The 18,593-nt window shown below is 38.5% G+C and overlaps 2 protein-coding genes and 1 long non-coding RNA gene across 3 annotated transcripts in view; 2 read left to right on the forward strand and 1 right to left on the reverse strand.

Annotated features, from left to right (window-relative positions):
• Positions 1–18,593, forward strand: part of LOC103036681 (macrophage mannose receptor 1) — a 130,195-nt gene that overhangs the window by 97,328 nt on the left and 14,274 nt on the right. The window contains exon 4 of the mRNA XM_049478425.1: positions 5,870–6,211. Within this exon, the coding sequence (XP_049334382.1) occupies positions 5,870–6,211 (342 nt within the window). The remainder of the gene's footprint in view (positions 1–5,869; positions 6,212–18,593) is intronic.
• Positions 12,334–15,287, forward strand: LOC111193700 (THAP domain-containing protein 2). Its single transcript, XM_022675170.2, has 5 exons — positions 12,334–12,632; positions 12,962–13,116; positions 13,212–13,247; positions 13,616–13,681; positions 14,016–15,287. Exons 1-5 carry the CDS (start codon positions 12,366–12,368, stop codon positions 14,413–14,415), a joined length of 924 nt encoding a protein of 307 aa, XP_022530891.2. The 5' UTR covers positions 12,334–12,365; the 3' UTR covers positions 14,416–15,287.
• LOC125801647 (uncharacterized) lies at positions 15,158–17,108 on the reverse strand. The gene is made up of 2 exons (XR_007438844.1): positions 16,878–17,108; positions 15,158–16,156 (listed from the first exon to the last, which is right to left on the reverse strand). It is a non-coding gene; the product is annotated as an uncharacterized LOC125801647 (long non-coding RNA).

The following is an 18,593-nucleotide window of genomic DNA, read 5'->3' on the forward strand; positions in this document are numbered from 1 at the left end:
AGAAGGAACTAAGAGGGAGGAACACAGGACAAAACAGGTGATCGGACTATGGACTATGGATATAAGGGGTGACTAGACAGTGGATGGGAACAGAGACTGGACAAAAGACTGTACAGGGAGCTGAGACTGGACAGGGGATGCAGACTGGACAAAGGACCGGACAGGGGGTCAGACTCTAGGCAGGGACGGGGACTGGACAGTGGACTGGATAAAAGACTGGACAGAAGACAGGAACAGGGACTGGACAGAAGACGAGAATGGGAACTAGAGAGAAGACAGGGCAGAACTGGACAGAGGACTTACCTGACTGACACGAACACAGTGACGGGGACAGGAATGGAAACACAAACAGCAATAGGTACAGGGACACAGACAGTACCAGGAACTGGAATAGAAACAGGTATGAATACAAACGTGGTAAGAACCCAGGACTGGCAAAAGTCTTGAGGGGCCGGTGTGGGCACAGTTCTGGGGATTGGTGCTGGCGACCTTGGGGCAGGTCTGGTCTGGTGGCACGTGACCTGGGGGCTGGTCTGGAGGCACGTGACCTGGGGGCTGGTCTAGAGGCATGTGACCTGGGGGCTGGTCTAGAGGCACGTGACCTGGGGGCTGGTCTGGAGGCACGTGACCTGGGGGCTGGACTGGAGGCACGTGACCTGGGGGCTGGTCTAGAGGCACGTGACCTGGGGGCTGGTCTAGAGGCACGTGACCTGGGGGCTGGTCTGGAGGCACGTGACCTGGGGGCTGGTCTAGAGGCACGTGACTTGGGGGCTGGACTAGAGGCACGTGACCTGGGGGCTGGTCTGGAGGCACGTGACCTGGGGGCTGGTCTAGAGGCACGTGACCTGGGGGCTGGTCTGGAGGCACGTGACCTGGGGGATGGTCTAGGAGGAAATCACAGGGAGGTGTTCATAGTTCTGGGTGTGGGTACAAGATCAAGGGAGCGACAGGAGTCGCTGGCACTGGAGCAGGAGCTGTGGGTACCACACTGTGTATGGGGATGGGTAGTATGACTAGTTAAAGATGTTGCACATTAATGTAGTGATGTACATGTGATAAAAGACTGAATATAACTATATAGGAATGTAATAATGGCTTATTATTGTATATCGTTGCATGTAGGGATGTATAGCATGTTAAGGATTGTATATAATTCTGTATAGGGATGTAAAACTGGTTAAAATGGGGCCATTTGCTGTATAGCAAATCGTTCATAATTGTGAGTGTATATGTATAAGTATCAGTATATATAATTTACCACAGATAAAATGTGAAGAAAGTAGATATTTTCTGCCCATCTTTGCTCTTTAAAGACTCAGTCCTTACAAGAAGAATGGCGACTTAGGACATCCTTCATCTACATTATATATTATCATGAAAAGTTTCAGGAAGTGTGGAACTGTGTGCACGAGACAAGAGCGATGGTCAATACTGGATGCTGGTGATATTTGGGACCCCAGGCAGCACTGAATTAAAAAGGCCTGTGTTCAGAAACACTACCAGAATCATTACCTGTGAACACAGTAAGTAAGTGCAATCTACAAAAACAGTATTAGGAAGGATGCCCAAAAATAACAGTTACATTTTCAGAGAAGCTGAGAACTTGTTTGACTGGTTCTCCAGTCTCCAACCATGGAAACAGATGCAGCAGCCCTACGTCAGAGTGTTTCTGTGTTTATTAGAACATTTGTTTATCAGCTCCTGCCCACACAGGGTCTGACCTTACACTGACGTTTTTATGATGAGCGTCATCCTTGTGTTTTAAACCTTTCCACCTCATTCAGCAACGAGAACTTCAGCAGGTAAGATCTTTCTCACTACATGATCTCAACTGGGCTGGATTCCTCAAAACATCTCAGCACAAAGATGATTCTTAGAGAGTAGAACGAGCATCACATGGTACACTCTCTCTACTATCTCTCAGGATGATCCTGATGCTGAGATGCTTTTGAAAAACTTGGTCCTGATCTGTTGTTGTTGTTTTTTACATTATTTGATAGTGTTTAATTATGTAGCTGTGTGTTAATTGGATTACTTTTTTTCATACCTCAGAACTTGTGGGAGTTTTTGGTGTTGTCATGGCTACCGTCCCATTCCTCTTTCTACTTCTCCTCCTCCTCCTCCTCCCAGGTACATATATAATCATCTATTGGGTTTTTAATTATAATCCAAAACAAGGAACATAGGAGATATTTAATATATTTCCTACTTAAAAATTCAGCTGTTTTTAAAAGGTTTAAGCTGTTTTTTTGATGTTCATGTGTTTAATCAGCTTTTTACCAGCATAGTGTATGCTGCATTTAATTCTGGTCATCTATTAATCAGGTTGACCAGTGTGGCCTTGCTGGTTATGCTGGTCAAACAGTGAGTTCATGCTGGTCAAGCTTGGTTATACTGGTTATTTAGCTTGTTCAGGTTAAGAAATCACAAAAGGTATATCTTTAAGATGGGAAATGTAATTATGCAATTCTAGAACAACATATACATTAAAAAAACAACAACAATAACAATGAGATATAAAATCATATATAATGTAAAGATAAAGATAGAATATTTAAAATATGCGAATAAAACTAAAGCAGAGATGTCAAATAAGACATAAGATAAAATATATACAGTAATAATATAACTAAGAACTCAAATTGAACATATATATAATATAATAAACTATATACACTAAATTGACAGAATATAGAAAGAAGAAGAAAGAAGAATAGCCCCTCACCCCGATCCATGTTGCACGTGGTGTACGTGACTAAAACTCTGGATCCCTGCTGTCTTGAACCTCCCCATTACCAGCAGCCAGTATTCGTACAAAAACCAGATGTTACTCTTTACCCAATCTCAAACACTTTAACATTATGAATCATTTAATACCACGGTATTCCATTACAATACTTGAACTTTTTCACATTTTGTCACCTTACAACCACAAACTTAAATGTATTTTATTGAGATTTAAAGTAATAGACTAACAAAAAATAGTGAAAATTGTGAAGTGGAATGAAAATGATGGATTTAAAAAATTTAATCAAATAAAAATCTGAAAAGTGTGATGTGTAAAAGTATTCAGCCCCCTTTTACTTGCAAATACAACTGCAATCTTTTGGGGTTTGTCTCTACCAGCTTTGCACATCTGGAAACTGAGATTTTTACTCATTCTTCTTTATAAAACAGCTCAAGATCAGCCAGGTTGGAAGGAGAGCGTCTGTTAACAGCAATTTACATGTCTAGCTACAGAAGCTCAGTGGTATTTAGGTCAGGACTTTGACTGGGTGATTCTAACACATGAATATTCTTTGATATAAACCATTCCACTGTAGCTCTGGCTGTATGTTTAGGGTCATTGTCTTGAAGCTCTCTCTTGAATTCAGTCTCAAGTCTTTTGTAGCCTCCACCAGGTTTTCTTCCAGGATTATCCTGTATTAAGCCCATCTATCTTCTCATCAACTCTGACCAGCTTTCCTGTCCCTGCTGAAGAAAAGCATCCCACAGCATGATGCTGCCTCCACCATGTTTCACTTTGGTCATGGTGTGTTCAGGATGATGATCAGTGTTACTTTTCAACTTTGGTCTCATCTGACCACAGCACCTTCTTCCACATGTTTGCTGTAAAAACAGCGCTTCTCATGTCTTTCTTTTAACACTGGCTTTCTTCTTGACACTCCTACATAAAGGCCAGATTTGTGGAGTGCAGAACTTCTATTTGTTTTGTGGACAGATTCTCTTACTTAAGCTGTGGATTTCTGCAGCTCCTCCAGGGTGACCATGGGCCTCTTGGCTGCTTGTCTGACCAGTGCTCTCTTTGCTCGATCTGTTGATTTGGCTGGGCGGCCATGTCTTGGTAGGTTTACAGTTGTAGAAATACATTTTCCATTTTTGGATGATGGATTGTATAGTGCGCTTTGGGATGCTTAAAGCTTAGGATATATTTTTATAACCTAACCCTGCTTTAAACTTCACCACAACTTTATCTCTGACCTGTCTGGTGAGTTTCTTGGTCTTCATGATGCTGATTGTTCACGGTTACAAACCACTGATGCCTTCACAGAACAGCTATGGTTATACTAAGACTTAATGACACACAGTAGGACTCTATTAACTAATTTAGTGACTTCTGAAGGCAGGCAATTGACTTCACTGGACTTTAATTAGGGGGTTCAGAGTAAAAGGTGCTGAATACTTTTGCACATCACGCGTTTCAGACTTTTATTTTAAAATAAATTGAAAACAATGTATCATTTTTATTTCACTTCACAATTATGTGCTACTTTGTGTTGGTTCATCACTTAAAATCTCTATATAATACATTTAAGTTTGTGGTTGTAAGGTGACAAAATGTGAAAAAGTTTATGAATACTTTTGCAAGTCCTTCTTCATGACATCAGAGACTCAGAGATAGAACAAAATTAAACTGAAATGTTGTTCTGTGAGTTTCTTTTCTCTCATTGGACGCTGGTGACCAAAATCTCAAAGAGTTTCTGCAGAAAAGAGCTAAATGTGTTCAATCTTTTCTCTCCACAGATCAGACTGACCTCACCTTCAGCTATCACCTGATCACTGAGAATAAGACCTGGTATGAAGCTCAGAGTTACTGCAGGAAGAACTACACTGATCTGGTCAGCATCAGAGATCAGGAGCAGAATGAAGCAGTGAAGATAGCAGGGATGAAGAGCAGTGATTTCTTCTGGATTGGTCTGCTGCGTGATGACTGGGAGTGGGCTGATGGAGGAAGATCTGCTTACAGAAACTGGGACACTGGTTACCCTCGACCATCAACAATATCAATAAACTGTACACAGCTGAATGTGAATGGGAAATGGCTAAATGTGCCATGCAGTAATACTGTGCCTGCTCTGTGCTACAACAGTGAGTCCTGACTTCACTCTCTATAACTCTCTCAGCAGTGTTCAGTATCATCTATATAACACACTGTATATAAATCAGAGTGTCTCTGCTCTCACTCTAAAACATGCTCTTTACTGTCTCTACCAGCATCTGTTAATGTCGGTGATGACCAAATGACCGGGATGAGCAGCACTCATTTGAATCTAAGTGTTTCGATACACTGTTTTGAAGTCTGTATCAAAACGAAAAAGCCACATGACTGCACAAAAACAGACTTCATTATGGCACACAGTTTCGAAACGTTTAAATCTTTTCTCGAGTTTGGGTAATAATAAAGTGAAAGCAGCTGATCTGAGATTAGAGCTGAGATATATGAGAGTTTAAAAATGTGATCTCTGATCTCAGAACTGTTTGTTGTGAACATGACACAAGACAACACGGTCACATTTTAAAAGAGATGCAATTTCTGTTGTAATAAATATTTGTAACAAACAATATTAATAGTATTTAATAGTATTATTATTTTTATTATTAATATTATTATTTGTCAAACCATTTGTGAAATTAAAGGACTTTAAAAAAGACTAAAGTCTGCTGGATCAGACCTTTGGGATCATTTCGAACTTAAGTTAAGAGCCGAATTACTCACCAGATATCACTATGGTGGATGATGATTCGAAGATCTCACAAGATCTAATCTTTTTATAAATCAAATGGTCAATTTGATTCAATCTCCCAAAAACCCCACTTTTGTCATCAGTTTTGGTTTGACTGGAGTTTGTATAGGGTGCTGCACAGGTGCAGCTGGTTGATAATGATCACCGCCAGGAATTATGGGACTTGGAGTTTAGAGCTACCATTTCTTCCCCTGTGTCTACCTGCCCGCTGCTGGCAGTCCACAATGCAGCACTGTCCATCACATGGTATTAAAATGGCTTAAAATGTCATTTTACCTGCAGATCCCCTGTGTAACACTTTAATTTCTGTTCTGCTTCATTAACTACAGAACGTTTCTCCACAGTCTTTTCTGCTGCAGAACAAAGAAATTCTCTCACAACTTTCCATCTCATAGAGAAGAACCTGACTCAGTCTGAAGCTCGAGCAGCTTGTAGAGAGAACTACACTGATCTGGTTACTGTGTATAATGATGAAGACATCACTGCACTGATCAGACTGACTGGTATCGGCTCTGCATGGACTGGTCTGTACAGGAATGTAAAATGGTCTAATGGTGATGACGTTACATTCAGTGCTGCAACTGGAGACTGTGACTCATGGCGCTGCTGTGCTGCTATGAGGGCTGATGGATTATGGGAAAATCTTCAGTGTACAGAGACACGAAACCTCATGTGTTATAAACAAGGTAAATACTGACTATTAATTATTTAGACTTAGGCTGTTTGAGATGAATTGTTAGCTTGCTTCAGCTACAGAACACACATTATCAAATTACTGTGCCTTTAAGAGTCTTGTCGTTTTGTTTACCTGAAGATTTTTTTATGATTTTAAATTTGTATCATATTTCTAAGATTTCCAGCAACACTGAAATCGTATTTTCACAGCTTAATCATTTTTTTTCCTGACATGCATTCGTCCATCCTCTCATCCTCAGCTGCTCGAAAGGGAGGATTATTATGGAAAATGTCTTAATTCTTGAATTACATTTAAACATAGACTATTTTATCACATAACTTGTTGGCTATATGAATATGCATAAAAAACAGCTTATTTTTGGGGAAAATGTTTGTACATTTATTTAAAAAAAAGAACAACTATTGACAATTTTCATTAAAAACAAAATGGCTGCAATTGTACATCAAAACACAGAATAAAATATCTGGTATTGTGGTGCTTGGAATACTGTATAATGGATTAAAAACAAATATTGCTAAATTGAGTGTTTAAAATGTTTTTCTATTTGAAGCAATGTTTAATTTTTAACCATAAAATTGGTATTTGATAAAATCGTGGTTTATGGTGACCTTGTTTTTTTTGAAGATTTAGATTTTTTTTTACCAGGACAGGGTGGACAGCTTAAGCTTTACCTAAGCTAAGCATAATAATATAATTATTATTATTTTATTAATATTATTAATTGCTGAACATGCAGCAGCAAGTGTCCTTTAGTCCTTTAAAAATAAGACATTGAGAAGGTTGTTAAAGGATGTTAACAGCTGGTTTCTTAAAGGGGTGGGGTTATCCCAGGATGACAGCAGGGACAAGAAATACTCGGAGACGTTTAAGTAGCTTGATATTTTAGGAAAATAGTAAAACATTAGAAATGTATTAAAAAACATCTTGGTAGAATATACTTGGTAGAATAAACTTGGTAGAATATACATATATTTCAAAATTGTGTTGATTATGACTTAAAATAATGAATAAACCTGTCAAAAAATACCCCCACATCAAAGACAATAGTATAAATTGTATAAAAAGTACTTTTTAATAAAGGTCAAAAATCCTATATATTTGTAATAAGGAATTAATGTGTTAATTCAGAGTAAATCTTGAAAAAGTAATTATTACAGTTTGTGTGAAATTTTACACAACAGTCTCGTTGTGTTGATATTAACACTTACATTCAACACAACATTAAGATCCTGAACTCCATCTACATGATATTAAATACTAATGTTGGTTCATGATAAGAGGTGTTTAATTGATGATCACAGTAATTTTATTCTTACCTTTTACAGGTCAGACTGACCTTACCTTCAGCTATCACCTGATCACTGATCAGTCTCTGACCTGGTATGAAGCTCAGAGTTACTGCAGGAAGATCTACACTGATCTGGTCAGCATCAGAGATCAGGAGCAGAATGAAGCAGTGAAGAAAGCAGGGATGAAGAGCAGTGATTTCTTCTGGATTGGTCTGCTGCGTGATGATTGGCAGTGGGCTGATGGAAAAAGATCTGCTTACAGAAACTGGTGGGACGATCACCCTAAACCTTCTCCAGCAGACTGTGTGAAACTGGTATCAGGAAAAATGTATTCAGTGCCGTGCAGTAATACTGGATCTGCTCTGTGCTACAGCAGTAAGTCCTGACTTCTTCTATTAATCTGTTTCTTCTATTGATCTGTTTCTTCTATTGATCTGTTTCTTCTATTGATCTGTTTCTTCTATTGATCTGTTTCTTCTATTGATCTGTTTCTTCTATTTCAGTCTAAAACATGCTTTTCTGTTTGTGCTCATGTGTCTCTATCAGTGCACATCCATGTTAGTGATGACACCATGAGCTGGGAGAACGCTCTGGACTACTGTAAGAAAGACAACAGGGATGGACTTCTGCGCATCGAGTCTGATCTGGAGCAGGAACAGCTGGAGTCTGAGCTCAGGAGGAGGGGTTTCTCTGGGCCGATGTGGGTGGGGCTTGGACAGAAGCGAATCACTGAGCTGCTGAAGTTGTCTAGTAGACTGTCTTTGGGTCCCTGGACCAAGTGGTCTGGAGAGCGCCCACCGCCTTCCAGCTGTGGTGCCCCGAACCCTGTGGAGAAATCATTCAGTGTGAAGACGAGCGTCTCTAAACTCAGAGCCGTCTGTCGACTTAAACAAACTTAACAGTTTAGTGTTTCTCTGACTCTTCTATTTCTTTCAGGAAGAGCTTCATCATTATAAACGCTCATCCGAATCAAGCAGTCGAGCAGATAAACACTAAAATGTGCAGAAATTCTTCATTTATACACCGTGTTTCAAAATGTTATGCAAGTGATATTTCACTCCGATTTTTACTAAATGGTCCATGTAAATAACAGTAAATATAATTTTAATTCATGACAGTCAGTATTATTTCTAAGTCATGACCTGTTAAGTATCAATCCAATTTTATTAAACAAACCTCTGCCCCCTCCTTGCTGACGTCGCAGCCTTGATGGGACGTGGTGGCCATCCATCATCTGGACCATCCAGGGTTACACGGCATTTATCAGTAAACAAGACTGTTTGGAAATTAGTCTTTATGTATGTCTGGGCCCACTGCAACCGTTTCTGCTTGTGAGCTCTGGTTAGGGGCGGCAGAATAGTAGATTTATACACAACTGCATCGCAAGATTTTTATGAAAATTCTATTGTTTTCATATCTTGCAATGGCACTGCAATATTTCATGCTTTTCATCAACAGAGAGATCCCTTTTCTTTCCCATGTTGCTTGAAACCTGTGGCCTGCTAAATAATGTGGAACAGTGCGTTTTGAGTTTTTTTTTTAATTACTATTATTGGGAGGTTTGTTTAATAAAATTGGATTGATACTTAACAGGTCATGACTTAGAAATAATACTGACTGTCACTTGCTACACACTTCAGTTACTGTATATATTTTTTACAATGCTTAAACTTTCTTTACCTATAAGGTTTCGGTACAAAGGGTGATTTTTATAAAGTAATATTTCTACTGCATTTGTATTCCATATTTTATTTGAGAGGAAATATTGTAATGTGTTGCTGTGTAATTTCTGAACATTGAACATTTATTAACAATAAAAAGAAACAAAATGTTATATTTGTTTGTATTAATGTGTAGTGTAAATTGTGCAGCACTTTTTTCTAAGATTTTATATTAGATTAAATTATTTTACAGTAATTAGTTTTAAAAAAGTCCAGTTATCAGTTGATTCATAGCTGATAAACCACTGTTATTCTGTTGGGTGGGTAAAATTTCAGAGTATGAACATTTGAGCATATTGTTAAAACAGTCTCCCCCTGGTGGTAGAAAGATGTAGAGTGAAATGTAGATAATTTACAAACGTGCCCATTAACAACCCAGTAGAAATTTTTCGATCATACATGTTGCTTAGTATGAACACAGACACGTCCCTTACAGCTGCAGCCGAGCCACACTCAGAGACTTCGTTTTTGTTCCCGTGTCTGTCTGTGTTTCGGTTCCCTTCCCTGGTGGTTTTTCTGTTCCTGTCCCTGTCCCTGTGTTCGTGTCCATTCCTGTTAATGTGTTCATCACTGTCCCCTGGCCCAGTACTGTGCAGTGCCCTGTCCAGTCTTTCCTCCATTTGCATCCCCAGTCCAGTCCTCCGTCCAGTCTCTCTTTACGTCCCCTCTCTAGTCCGCCTTTCTGTCCTCATTCCAGTGTCCGTCCCTATCCCCTGTCCAGTCCTCTATCAAGTCTCCGTTCGTGCCCCATGCCCAGTCTCCTTTCGCGTCCCCTGTCCAGTCCGCGTCCTCGTCCCTTGGCTTTCGTTTCGTTTGAGTGCCTCGGGAGCTGCGCGTTTAGGAGGGGCTTCTGTCACGTCCTTGCCCTGTTTCCAATCTGTGGTCATGTTTTTCTGTGTGTGTTTACCTGTTCCTTGTGCCTGTGCTCTCCCACGTGCTCCCTCTTTGTAGCTCCGCCCCAGTGTTAGTCCACATCTTTACCTTTAATGTTGTCACCTGTGTTCAGTTGTAGCTCCGTCCCCTAGCCCCAGGTGTTTCTAGTTCCCATGTGTATTTATAGCTTTGTGTTTCCTGTTCCCGTGTCGGTCCTTGTACGTTTCACGTCTGTCTGTGCGCCGTGTTTTCACTTGTGTTTCTTCAGTCCTGGTTTCTTTTGTTTATTCCATGTTTATTTTGTGTTTATTTTTGTTAAATATTTTTGTGGTTTGCGTTTGTGTTCGCCTCCTCGTCCTTCCTGCACCCCACCTGACACCCTTTTATTACTTCAACCCCATCATGCTGAGATTTATGTGTTTGTTTATTTATTTGTTTTTTATTAATATTTTGATAAAATATGTTCGTAATTGTGGATAAACAGGTGAAACCTTCTTGGCAGTTAAATTGGGAATATTTTTAAATACTCTACAAAAATCTACATGGAATAAAATGATCATAAACAAGGGACATCTCATATTAAGGTCCTACAAGAATTACTTACAATTCATAATCATACAGGGGCTGTCTGGGACAGGGTTAAACTTTTTTTAGTGAGAAAAAAATATTTTTCAAAGGTTTAATTAATTGACTACCAGTTAAAATGATCAAAAACTAATTTTGAGGTAATTTTACATTTAAAAAGTATGATCCAAAATTTACATATAAATATCTCAGAGATCATCCGAATACCTTGAGAGATAAATGTGAAATTAAACAGGGTGTAAATGTCTGTGCACTCCAGCAGAGTGCGCTCTCAGCCTGCCATTATTTCTCTCTCAAATCTAAGGCTGTGTTTGAAACAGAAAATTCTGCCTCAGTTCAGCATTTCTGACATTTCAGATGAAGCCTAAATATATATAGAACTGTTCTTTGTTCTTTTTCAGGGATGTGTTTGCTGTAATCAGGAAAACTTGTTCTTATAATAGCAGCCTTGTGTTCATTTTTCCTGACAATAAACAAAGATTTTACAGATTGCTAGTTCTACAGAAACATTCACATCTGGGATGAAAAATTCTTAATTCCTTAATAAATGTAAACTATATTATTACATAATAATTAGCTGTATGAATATTTTTTGTTATTTAAACATTGCGTGCACCAAAGAAAGGTACAAAAAGGGACAGTAACACCAGGCACATTTTTTATTTTATAAAATGTCACTAATCATCAAATCACATCATAAAATATCTGCACTTCTGTGGTGCTTAAAAAATCATTTGATGGCTCAAAAAGTATTTTTATGTAGTAAAAGACTATATAATTTCTTATGACATCTCTGTACAATCGTCTTCTCACGACCCTCCAGTCTCCTGATAACTTTACCTTTACTACGACTTTTTTAATCTTAAAATCCAGTAAAACCTTGATTCAGTTAAAAAATCTTTAATTTTTTTCCTGCAAATCATGTAACAGTGTGTTAGCGTGTTTGCTATTTGAGTTAAAATCAGTAATGAGGAAAGTGCAAAGTACAAGTGCAAAGTCCCCCACAGTGTGGGCGTGGCCTAAATGCATTCTGTCTCTGTAGCATCTGAGTTCCTTTCTCCAGCATTCAAACACATTAATGAACCAAGCAGCTCTCTACCTGTAAACACCCTAAAAATGTGGAAATGAGGTAAATGTTTGATGATATAGTGAACTAAGCTTGGTTATATTCATAAAAAAAACTGTTTATGTACATTTAGCTGTATGTCAGCACCTGTTGCTAAAGCTAAAGGTGGTTGCTAGGCAGTTGTAGTTAGCATGTTCGCTAACAGAATCAAGACTTAAGTAGTTTCTAAATATGGAGTACACAAGTGTGGACTCCTGTACTTGGCCAGGAGGAGTCCCGAGGACGGGATGACGCCATACAGTTCTTATGTAATTGGAACAGCTCTGTTCTTGATCATGTGACCCTCTCAGGAGAGTAGGAGCAGGTTTTCATATAGCCGTTTTTTTTATAAATAAACTATATATCTGACGTCTAAACCCCTACATTCTTACCTAAAAATAACTTTAAACTTTATTTTATCACACAGCAGTACTATTTTCTAAACATATAACTTACAGTAAGTACTTTTTCCATTAAGCCGATACTGCTGCGAGGTGCATTCTGGGATGTTGGACTGTACGAAGTCCACACTAGTCATCTTATTTGCATCTGTGATAATGGGCTTATTTCATGTTGGTCGCCATTTTGAAAAAATCCTTCACGAAAACGAGGCTGTGGTGGGAGGAATTCCGGAAGTGTCCTGCGGAGCTGCAAGAGTGGAGCACGGCGAGTCCATTCGGCGATACTGACATGGCATATTGCTGTGTGCCAGGTTGTAATTCCTATAAAAGGCGAGAAACGGATCAGCACTTGTCCTTCCATCGGTTTCCGTGCAATCCAGACACCCGTCGCCAGTGGATTGTTAAAATCAAAAGAGATGTTGGACCCTATTTTCAGGTAATGTATCACAAGCTAGCGTTTGCTAAGCTAGGGTTAGCTCGCGCTAGCTAGCAAAGGCAAAATAAAAACATTAACGTTAAGCTCTGTCTTGATAATAATTTCCAGACGTTATTAACTGTAAATAAAGAGTAAGAACTTGTCTATATGTTGTGTGTTTTTAAAAATCTGTAGATTGATAACTAGTTTGTGCGTAGGACAGTAACCTAACCTAGATTGGATAACTGTTGGCTAGCCGTGGCATACGGATCGTGGGTTGTCCACCATAACATTTTTTTATATGGATATACGCTTGCTATTTAGTGATACAACCACGTTTCTCATTTCAGATCACAGACAACACAAAAGTGTGTTCCAAACACTTTTCCCAAGACTGCATATTAAAATCGATTACAGGATTGAACAAACTAAAAACCGGCAGTGTGCCTACGTTGTTTTCATGGTGCCAGCTCAAGACGAGGAGGACAATAGAACGAATCCAGAGGTAAAGATCAACCGAAATTAGTTAAATCATTTTTGTACCAGCTTGAAGAATATAAATAATAATGACTTTAATTCACAATTCTCATATATGTGCAGGGACCCAATAGCAACAGCATCAGAGGGGGAATCAATGTAAGTGTCTGTGCTTGCACTGTTTATGTATGTTTCCGAGCTCATAAATCTGCATTATAGTTTTGATATGTATGTAATGATGTAATCAGAAAATAGTGTGTTCAGTGGTGTAATTAACATAATGTGCCTACAAGTGTAATTTAGATAAGACATACGAATTATTTATATGACTATGATAAATGCTTTTAGTGTTATATCATGATAATGTTCTATATCTTAAAATTACATTTGGGCACTTCTAAAGCACATTTTAGGTATTGGATTAAATTATCAAATTGATTCAAATTATAATATAAACAGCCCATTCAAATAAACATCTTGTGATCACTTTATTAATCAGTAATTTATCTGTTTGTCAACATTTTTAGCGCAACTTGTGACTTTGATGAAGAAGAGGAAGAAGTGCAAATTTCAAATCTGCATGAGAAAGAAACGTGAGTTAACAGATATGTACAGAGCTGTAGATGATGAATGCGTTTATCAATTAATGTATTACTCTTTACAAAGGTTAACTTGAAAAGTCCTGATAATATTTTAAACATTTTATGTTTTTATGTTTAATATTTGATCTTTTATGTTAACAAAATAATTGTCTAAGCCCGTAATTATATGGTGTAGTGCATGAAGTGATGTCTGTTTATCCATAACAATTTTAAGGCACTTTAAGTTAAGGTATTTGTTTTAGATGTAAACTGAAAAACTAATCACATTACTAATCTTGCATGCTTTTTTTTATTCCCATTTTCTTTTGTCACTTCTCCAACACAGTTCTAAGCAGGTCTTAGGGACACTGGGTGATCATGACTATCTGGAGGAGACCCCGACTGTAGAAGAACAGCTTGATGCAGCAAAGAGGGAGATTGCCCGTCTGGAGGAAGAAAATCAAAACCTGAAGTTGGAGCAATTTCATCTGCAACGCTTCCAGTGTGAGCCCAAAATGATCATGTTTTACACTGGATTTAATGATTATGGCACACTAAAAGCTGTTTTCCTAGCTCTACAACCTACAGCTGAGTCTATGATTAGATGGAGTCAAATGCAAAGGCTAAATACTACAGAACAAGACTGTGTAAAACCCACATTCACAGCTCAACACCTATGCCTATTTGACCAGTTCTTTCTGTTCCTTTGTCGTGCACGGCAGGGTTTTTTCGCTGCAGATTTTTAGCTGTGCGGTTTAATGTATCGCCAGCAACAGTCAGCAGGGTTTGTATAACCTGGTGCAATTACCTGTACTTTATGCTTGGTACATTACCAATATGGCCAAGTAGAGTGGCTGTAGATGAACTGATGCCACCCTCTTTTAAACTGACATTCCCCAAAGCACGAGTGATACTAGACTGTACAGAAATCCACATCCAAACCGCAAGCTCAAAAGTTCTTAACACAGTCACATACTCCCATTATAAAGGTACCACCACACTAAAGTCACTGATTGGTATTACTCCTTTTGGGTCAATTAGTCTAGTCAGCAACCTGTACACAGGCTCCATCTCAGATAAAGAAATAACCAAAGAGTCTGGTATTCTGAGCCTACTTGAACCAGGGGATGAAGTAATTGCAGATAAGGGGTTTCTTATCAAAGACCTCCTCAGTGAGATTGATGTAAAACTTGTCATTCCTACATTCTTGGGGCCAAGTGGGCAGTAAAGAAGAGTAAAGAAGAAATTACATACACACAAGAAATTGCTCGCTTGAGGGTCCATGTTGAGAGGGCAATCAGACGCATTAAAGAATACCATATATTTGACGGAGTTATGCCCCTTTCCCTGTGTGGTTCAGTTAACCAGCTATGGACTGTTTGTGCTCTACTTACAAATTTTCAGGGACCTATTTTTTAAATGTGTTTTAATTTAATTAATATTCAAAGTGGATTATCGGACGTTAACATACATAGTACAACCATGAACTATATTTTACAAATTCAGTATTTTATTGACTGTACTGGACTTGCTGGACAACAATCCTTACAAACATTAACAAACGTAACATTTATTCAGCTGTGTTTTAATGATGTGTAATTTTCTGTGTTTATAAAATCAATGTAACAACAAATTTTAGCTCATTCTGAACCAATAAAAACAATGTATTTTTCCTAAAAATCTCTCTCAATTCATTTTTTATGGTTATGACACATTACAGAATTACCTTTTAACAGTTGTATTTCTTTAGAAACAATGCCAAATGTATGTAGCCTTCCTTTATTTTTAGCCTCCTCATCCGCACAGGCCAGGCAGAAAATATTCAAAGAAGAACATGTCCAGTTTAGTTTTCATAGACTCCCATTTCTTGGCATCAAAGTGGATCCGCTCAAGGTGGTTGTCATTGGTACAGTGGACAAAAAAATTACATGTCTGTGGTGGCAGAGGAAAGAGTGGGTGATCATCAGTGATTGAAGTGGTGGGCAGATTGAGGGATTGGTAAGTCAACACTGATCCACAGGGCAGGTCTCCAAACTCTGTTGCAACATTATCCACTGGATGTCTGGTAGATGCTTGAAGTAGCTGCATCATTTGACAGGTGCTACCAATAGCTGAAAGGTTCTGTGTGAGGTTGTGTGCAAACTCATCACTTGGCAGAGGGGTTGTAATGGGGCAATAGAGGTTGGGAACTATACCATTACAACATCTTTTATATTTCTTTGGAAGTTGAGTTGCTGTCGAAGGCTTTAATTTTGAGACTTTCACTGTATTAATAGGTTTTGGGCTTAAACCTAATGCACGTGGTGGAATGTGCCAAGTTTGTGGCAGTGAGGTTTTACTAACTGTAGGAGGGACAGATTTGCAGTCTAGCTTCAAAAAATGTGCAAGAGTGTACAGCAGTCCAATTTTATGATTGCAGTGACCCTGACCAGCTTTGCAGTTGCACACTGACTGTCCAATAAAGGAGCCATCAGATGGAAACTCCACCTGCAATAACAAAAAAATGTGTAAACAAGCTATAAAAGGTTTCTCATTTGGATACATATCTAAGGTTTAGAATAATGTTTAAAGAAGTAAATATTTAAGAAAGATATATTTATATAGTTAAAAAGGTTAGTTATAACTCAACTATCCTTCCATGTGCAACATATTCTGCTTTAACAGAATACAAACCAGAAATTGTCTTCATAATAAACCTCAACATTATGGAAGTGTTTCTATTTCACCTAGGATAATAGTTCTGTCAAAAAAATATTTTGCTGATCTAGTAAAATATACCTAGATGTATAGGCTGCTTCCGTTATGTGTTAAGTGATGAACAGAACAAACGAACACAGTTTTCTAACTTTTACTACCTGTAAACTGTAAGGTGTGTCATTTTTCCTGAATGACCGAAACGACCTGGCCCTCACAACACAGCCTGCCTCACTCGTCCTGACTAAAAAACCGAATATTAGCTTGTAAAATGAACCGATGGTGTTAAATTACATCTAACAGCTAAAGTAAATTAAAATGGAAAACAATTACCATCCCAAACAGCTTGGACCTCATCCTACCATTTAGCCAATATAACAACAGTTAACACAAACTTAATAATTATAAGCCATTCATCCCGCTAGTATTTTTAATGTTTGAAAAAAAACAGCTTGCTTAGTTAGCTAGGTATCATTAGCTAGGCTAGCTAAAGGAGACTAAAACATTAACTTACCTTTAATATTAGTTATGTACCCCTCTATCCAGTTGCTGTATCCTTTTAACAGCACTGCTCTCGGTATTCGGCATCCTTCTTCAGCCCATTGTTCTACGTCGTTCATTGTAAAACGCGGTAATAACTGTAGATTCGATGTCCATGCCATTGTTAAGTGTGGTCTCACTTCTACTTCCTCCCATCACAGCCTCGCTTTCAATCCAAAATGGCGGCCGCGTGAAATAAGCGAATAAGTGGTCAATAAGAACACAATTATCCATTAACACATCACATCCATTAATTCTAAAGGGGGGGGGGGGGGGGCGTTTCCAATTATTTGTTTGGACCACCACACATTAAACATGACATAATATGCAGCCTTGTTAAATGTCCCTTTTATTTAATAAAGTTTTAAATAAATACATTTTTCTATTTTATTTTAATACAATAGTTTATTTAGGCTCACACACTATTCCCTATTTCTTTTAAGTTTGTGCATGGTGATTGGTTAACTTACCTGTCAGTCAATAGCCTGAGTAGTAGGCAGGGCTAGAACCTGCTGTGGGGAAGCTGTTACTGTAGGTCGACTTAGGTGTTTAAATACATAAGAAAGCAGGAAATTACATATGAAAATACATATGTAATTGTTAAATCTCTTAGGTTGTTAGCTAAACTTCATGGAGCAGCCTTTTTGATAAGCCATTGGAAGTTTGCTTGTTGAGCTGTGTTGTTGCTAAGCAGATACTGTTGAAGGTACAGCATTCAATTTTCCTCTCTTTTTTTCTAATTCTATGCAAATGTTTCGCGCCTGTAGGACTTTTTTCTGGAAGCATATTTGCATATCGTTTCCTCATCAGTGTATTTGCTTTTTGTTATGACCTGGTCTACAAGTCACGCCACAACAGGAAGTTAGAGTGGGCTCTCTCCCCAGATCCTCTGCCAGACCAAGCGCTGGACACTGTGCAAATGTAAAATGTACGTAAAATGTAAAATTATTTTATTGACAAGCGATACAGAATAAAACTCCCTGCCACCAAAACAGGAGAAAAGACTAGACAAATCCAAATGGCATTATGTAACAATTCAGAGGCAGGATGCAAATGCAGGTCAGCCTTTTTATTAGTAGCCATTACAAAACAAAAACTAAGAACAAAAACGAGACAAAGAAAGAAACAGTGACATAAAAACGAAGACTATTAAACAAAATAAAGGACTAACAAGGTCTGTCAAACAAAGAATCAAAAATAAACAAAGAAACCAAACCAGAAACTTACACAAAACGGCAGGAATGAGGGTCAAACTAACAGCAATCACACAATAAAGCGGGGTAGAACACAACAGGGTAAAACAAAAAGCACAACCACATGGAGTATTTATACACAGGCACAGACAAGGTACACCCAGAGAAGTAATGAGCAGGGTGGGGTTACAAATGAGGCAGGCGGGGCTAGTGCAGAGACAGGGTAATAAAAAACAAGGCCATGTGCTTACAGAACACATGGCTAGTAACACAAGACAGAAAAACTGAGGACAGAAGCACACAGTATCAAAAGAGAGAAATACTAGACAGGCACAGGACAAGGTGTGACATAACCCCCCCTTTAAAAGAGGGATAACAGAGGACAGGACAAGACAAGAGACAGAACTAAGAGGGAGGAACACAGGACAAGACAGGTGACCGGACTATGGACTAGACATTGGATATAAGGGGAGACTGGACTGTAAATGGGAACAGAG

The sequence above is a fragment of the Astyanax mexicanus genome, chromosome 4, assembly GCF_023375975.1.
Source record: "Astyanax mexicanus isolate ESR-SI-001 chromosome 4, AstMex3_surface, whole genome shotgun sequence".
Lineage (NCBI taxonomy): Eukaryota > Metazoa > Chordata > Actinopteri > Characiformes > Acestrorhamphidae > Astyanax > Astyanax mexicanus.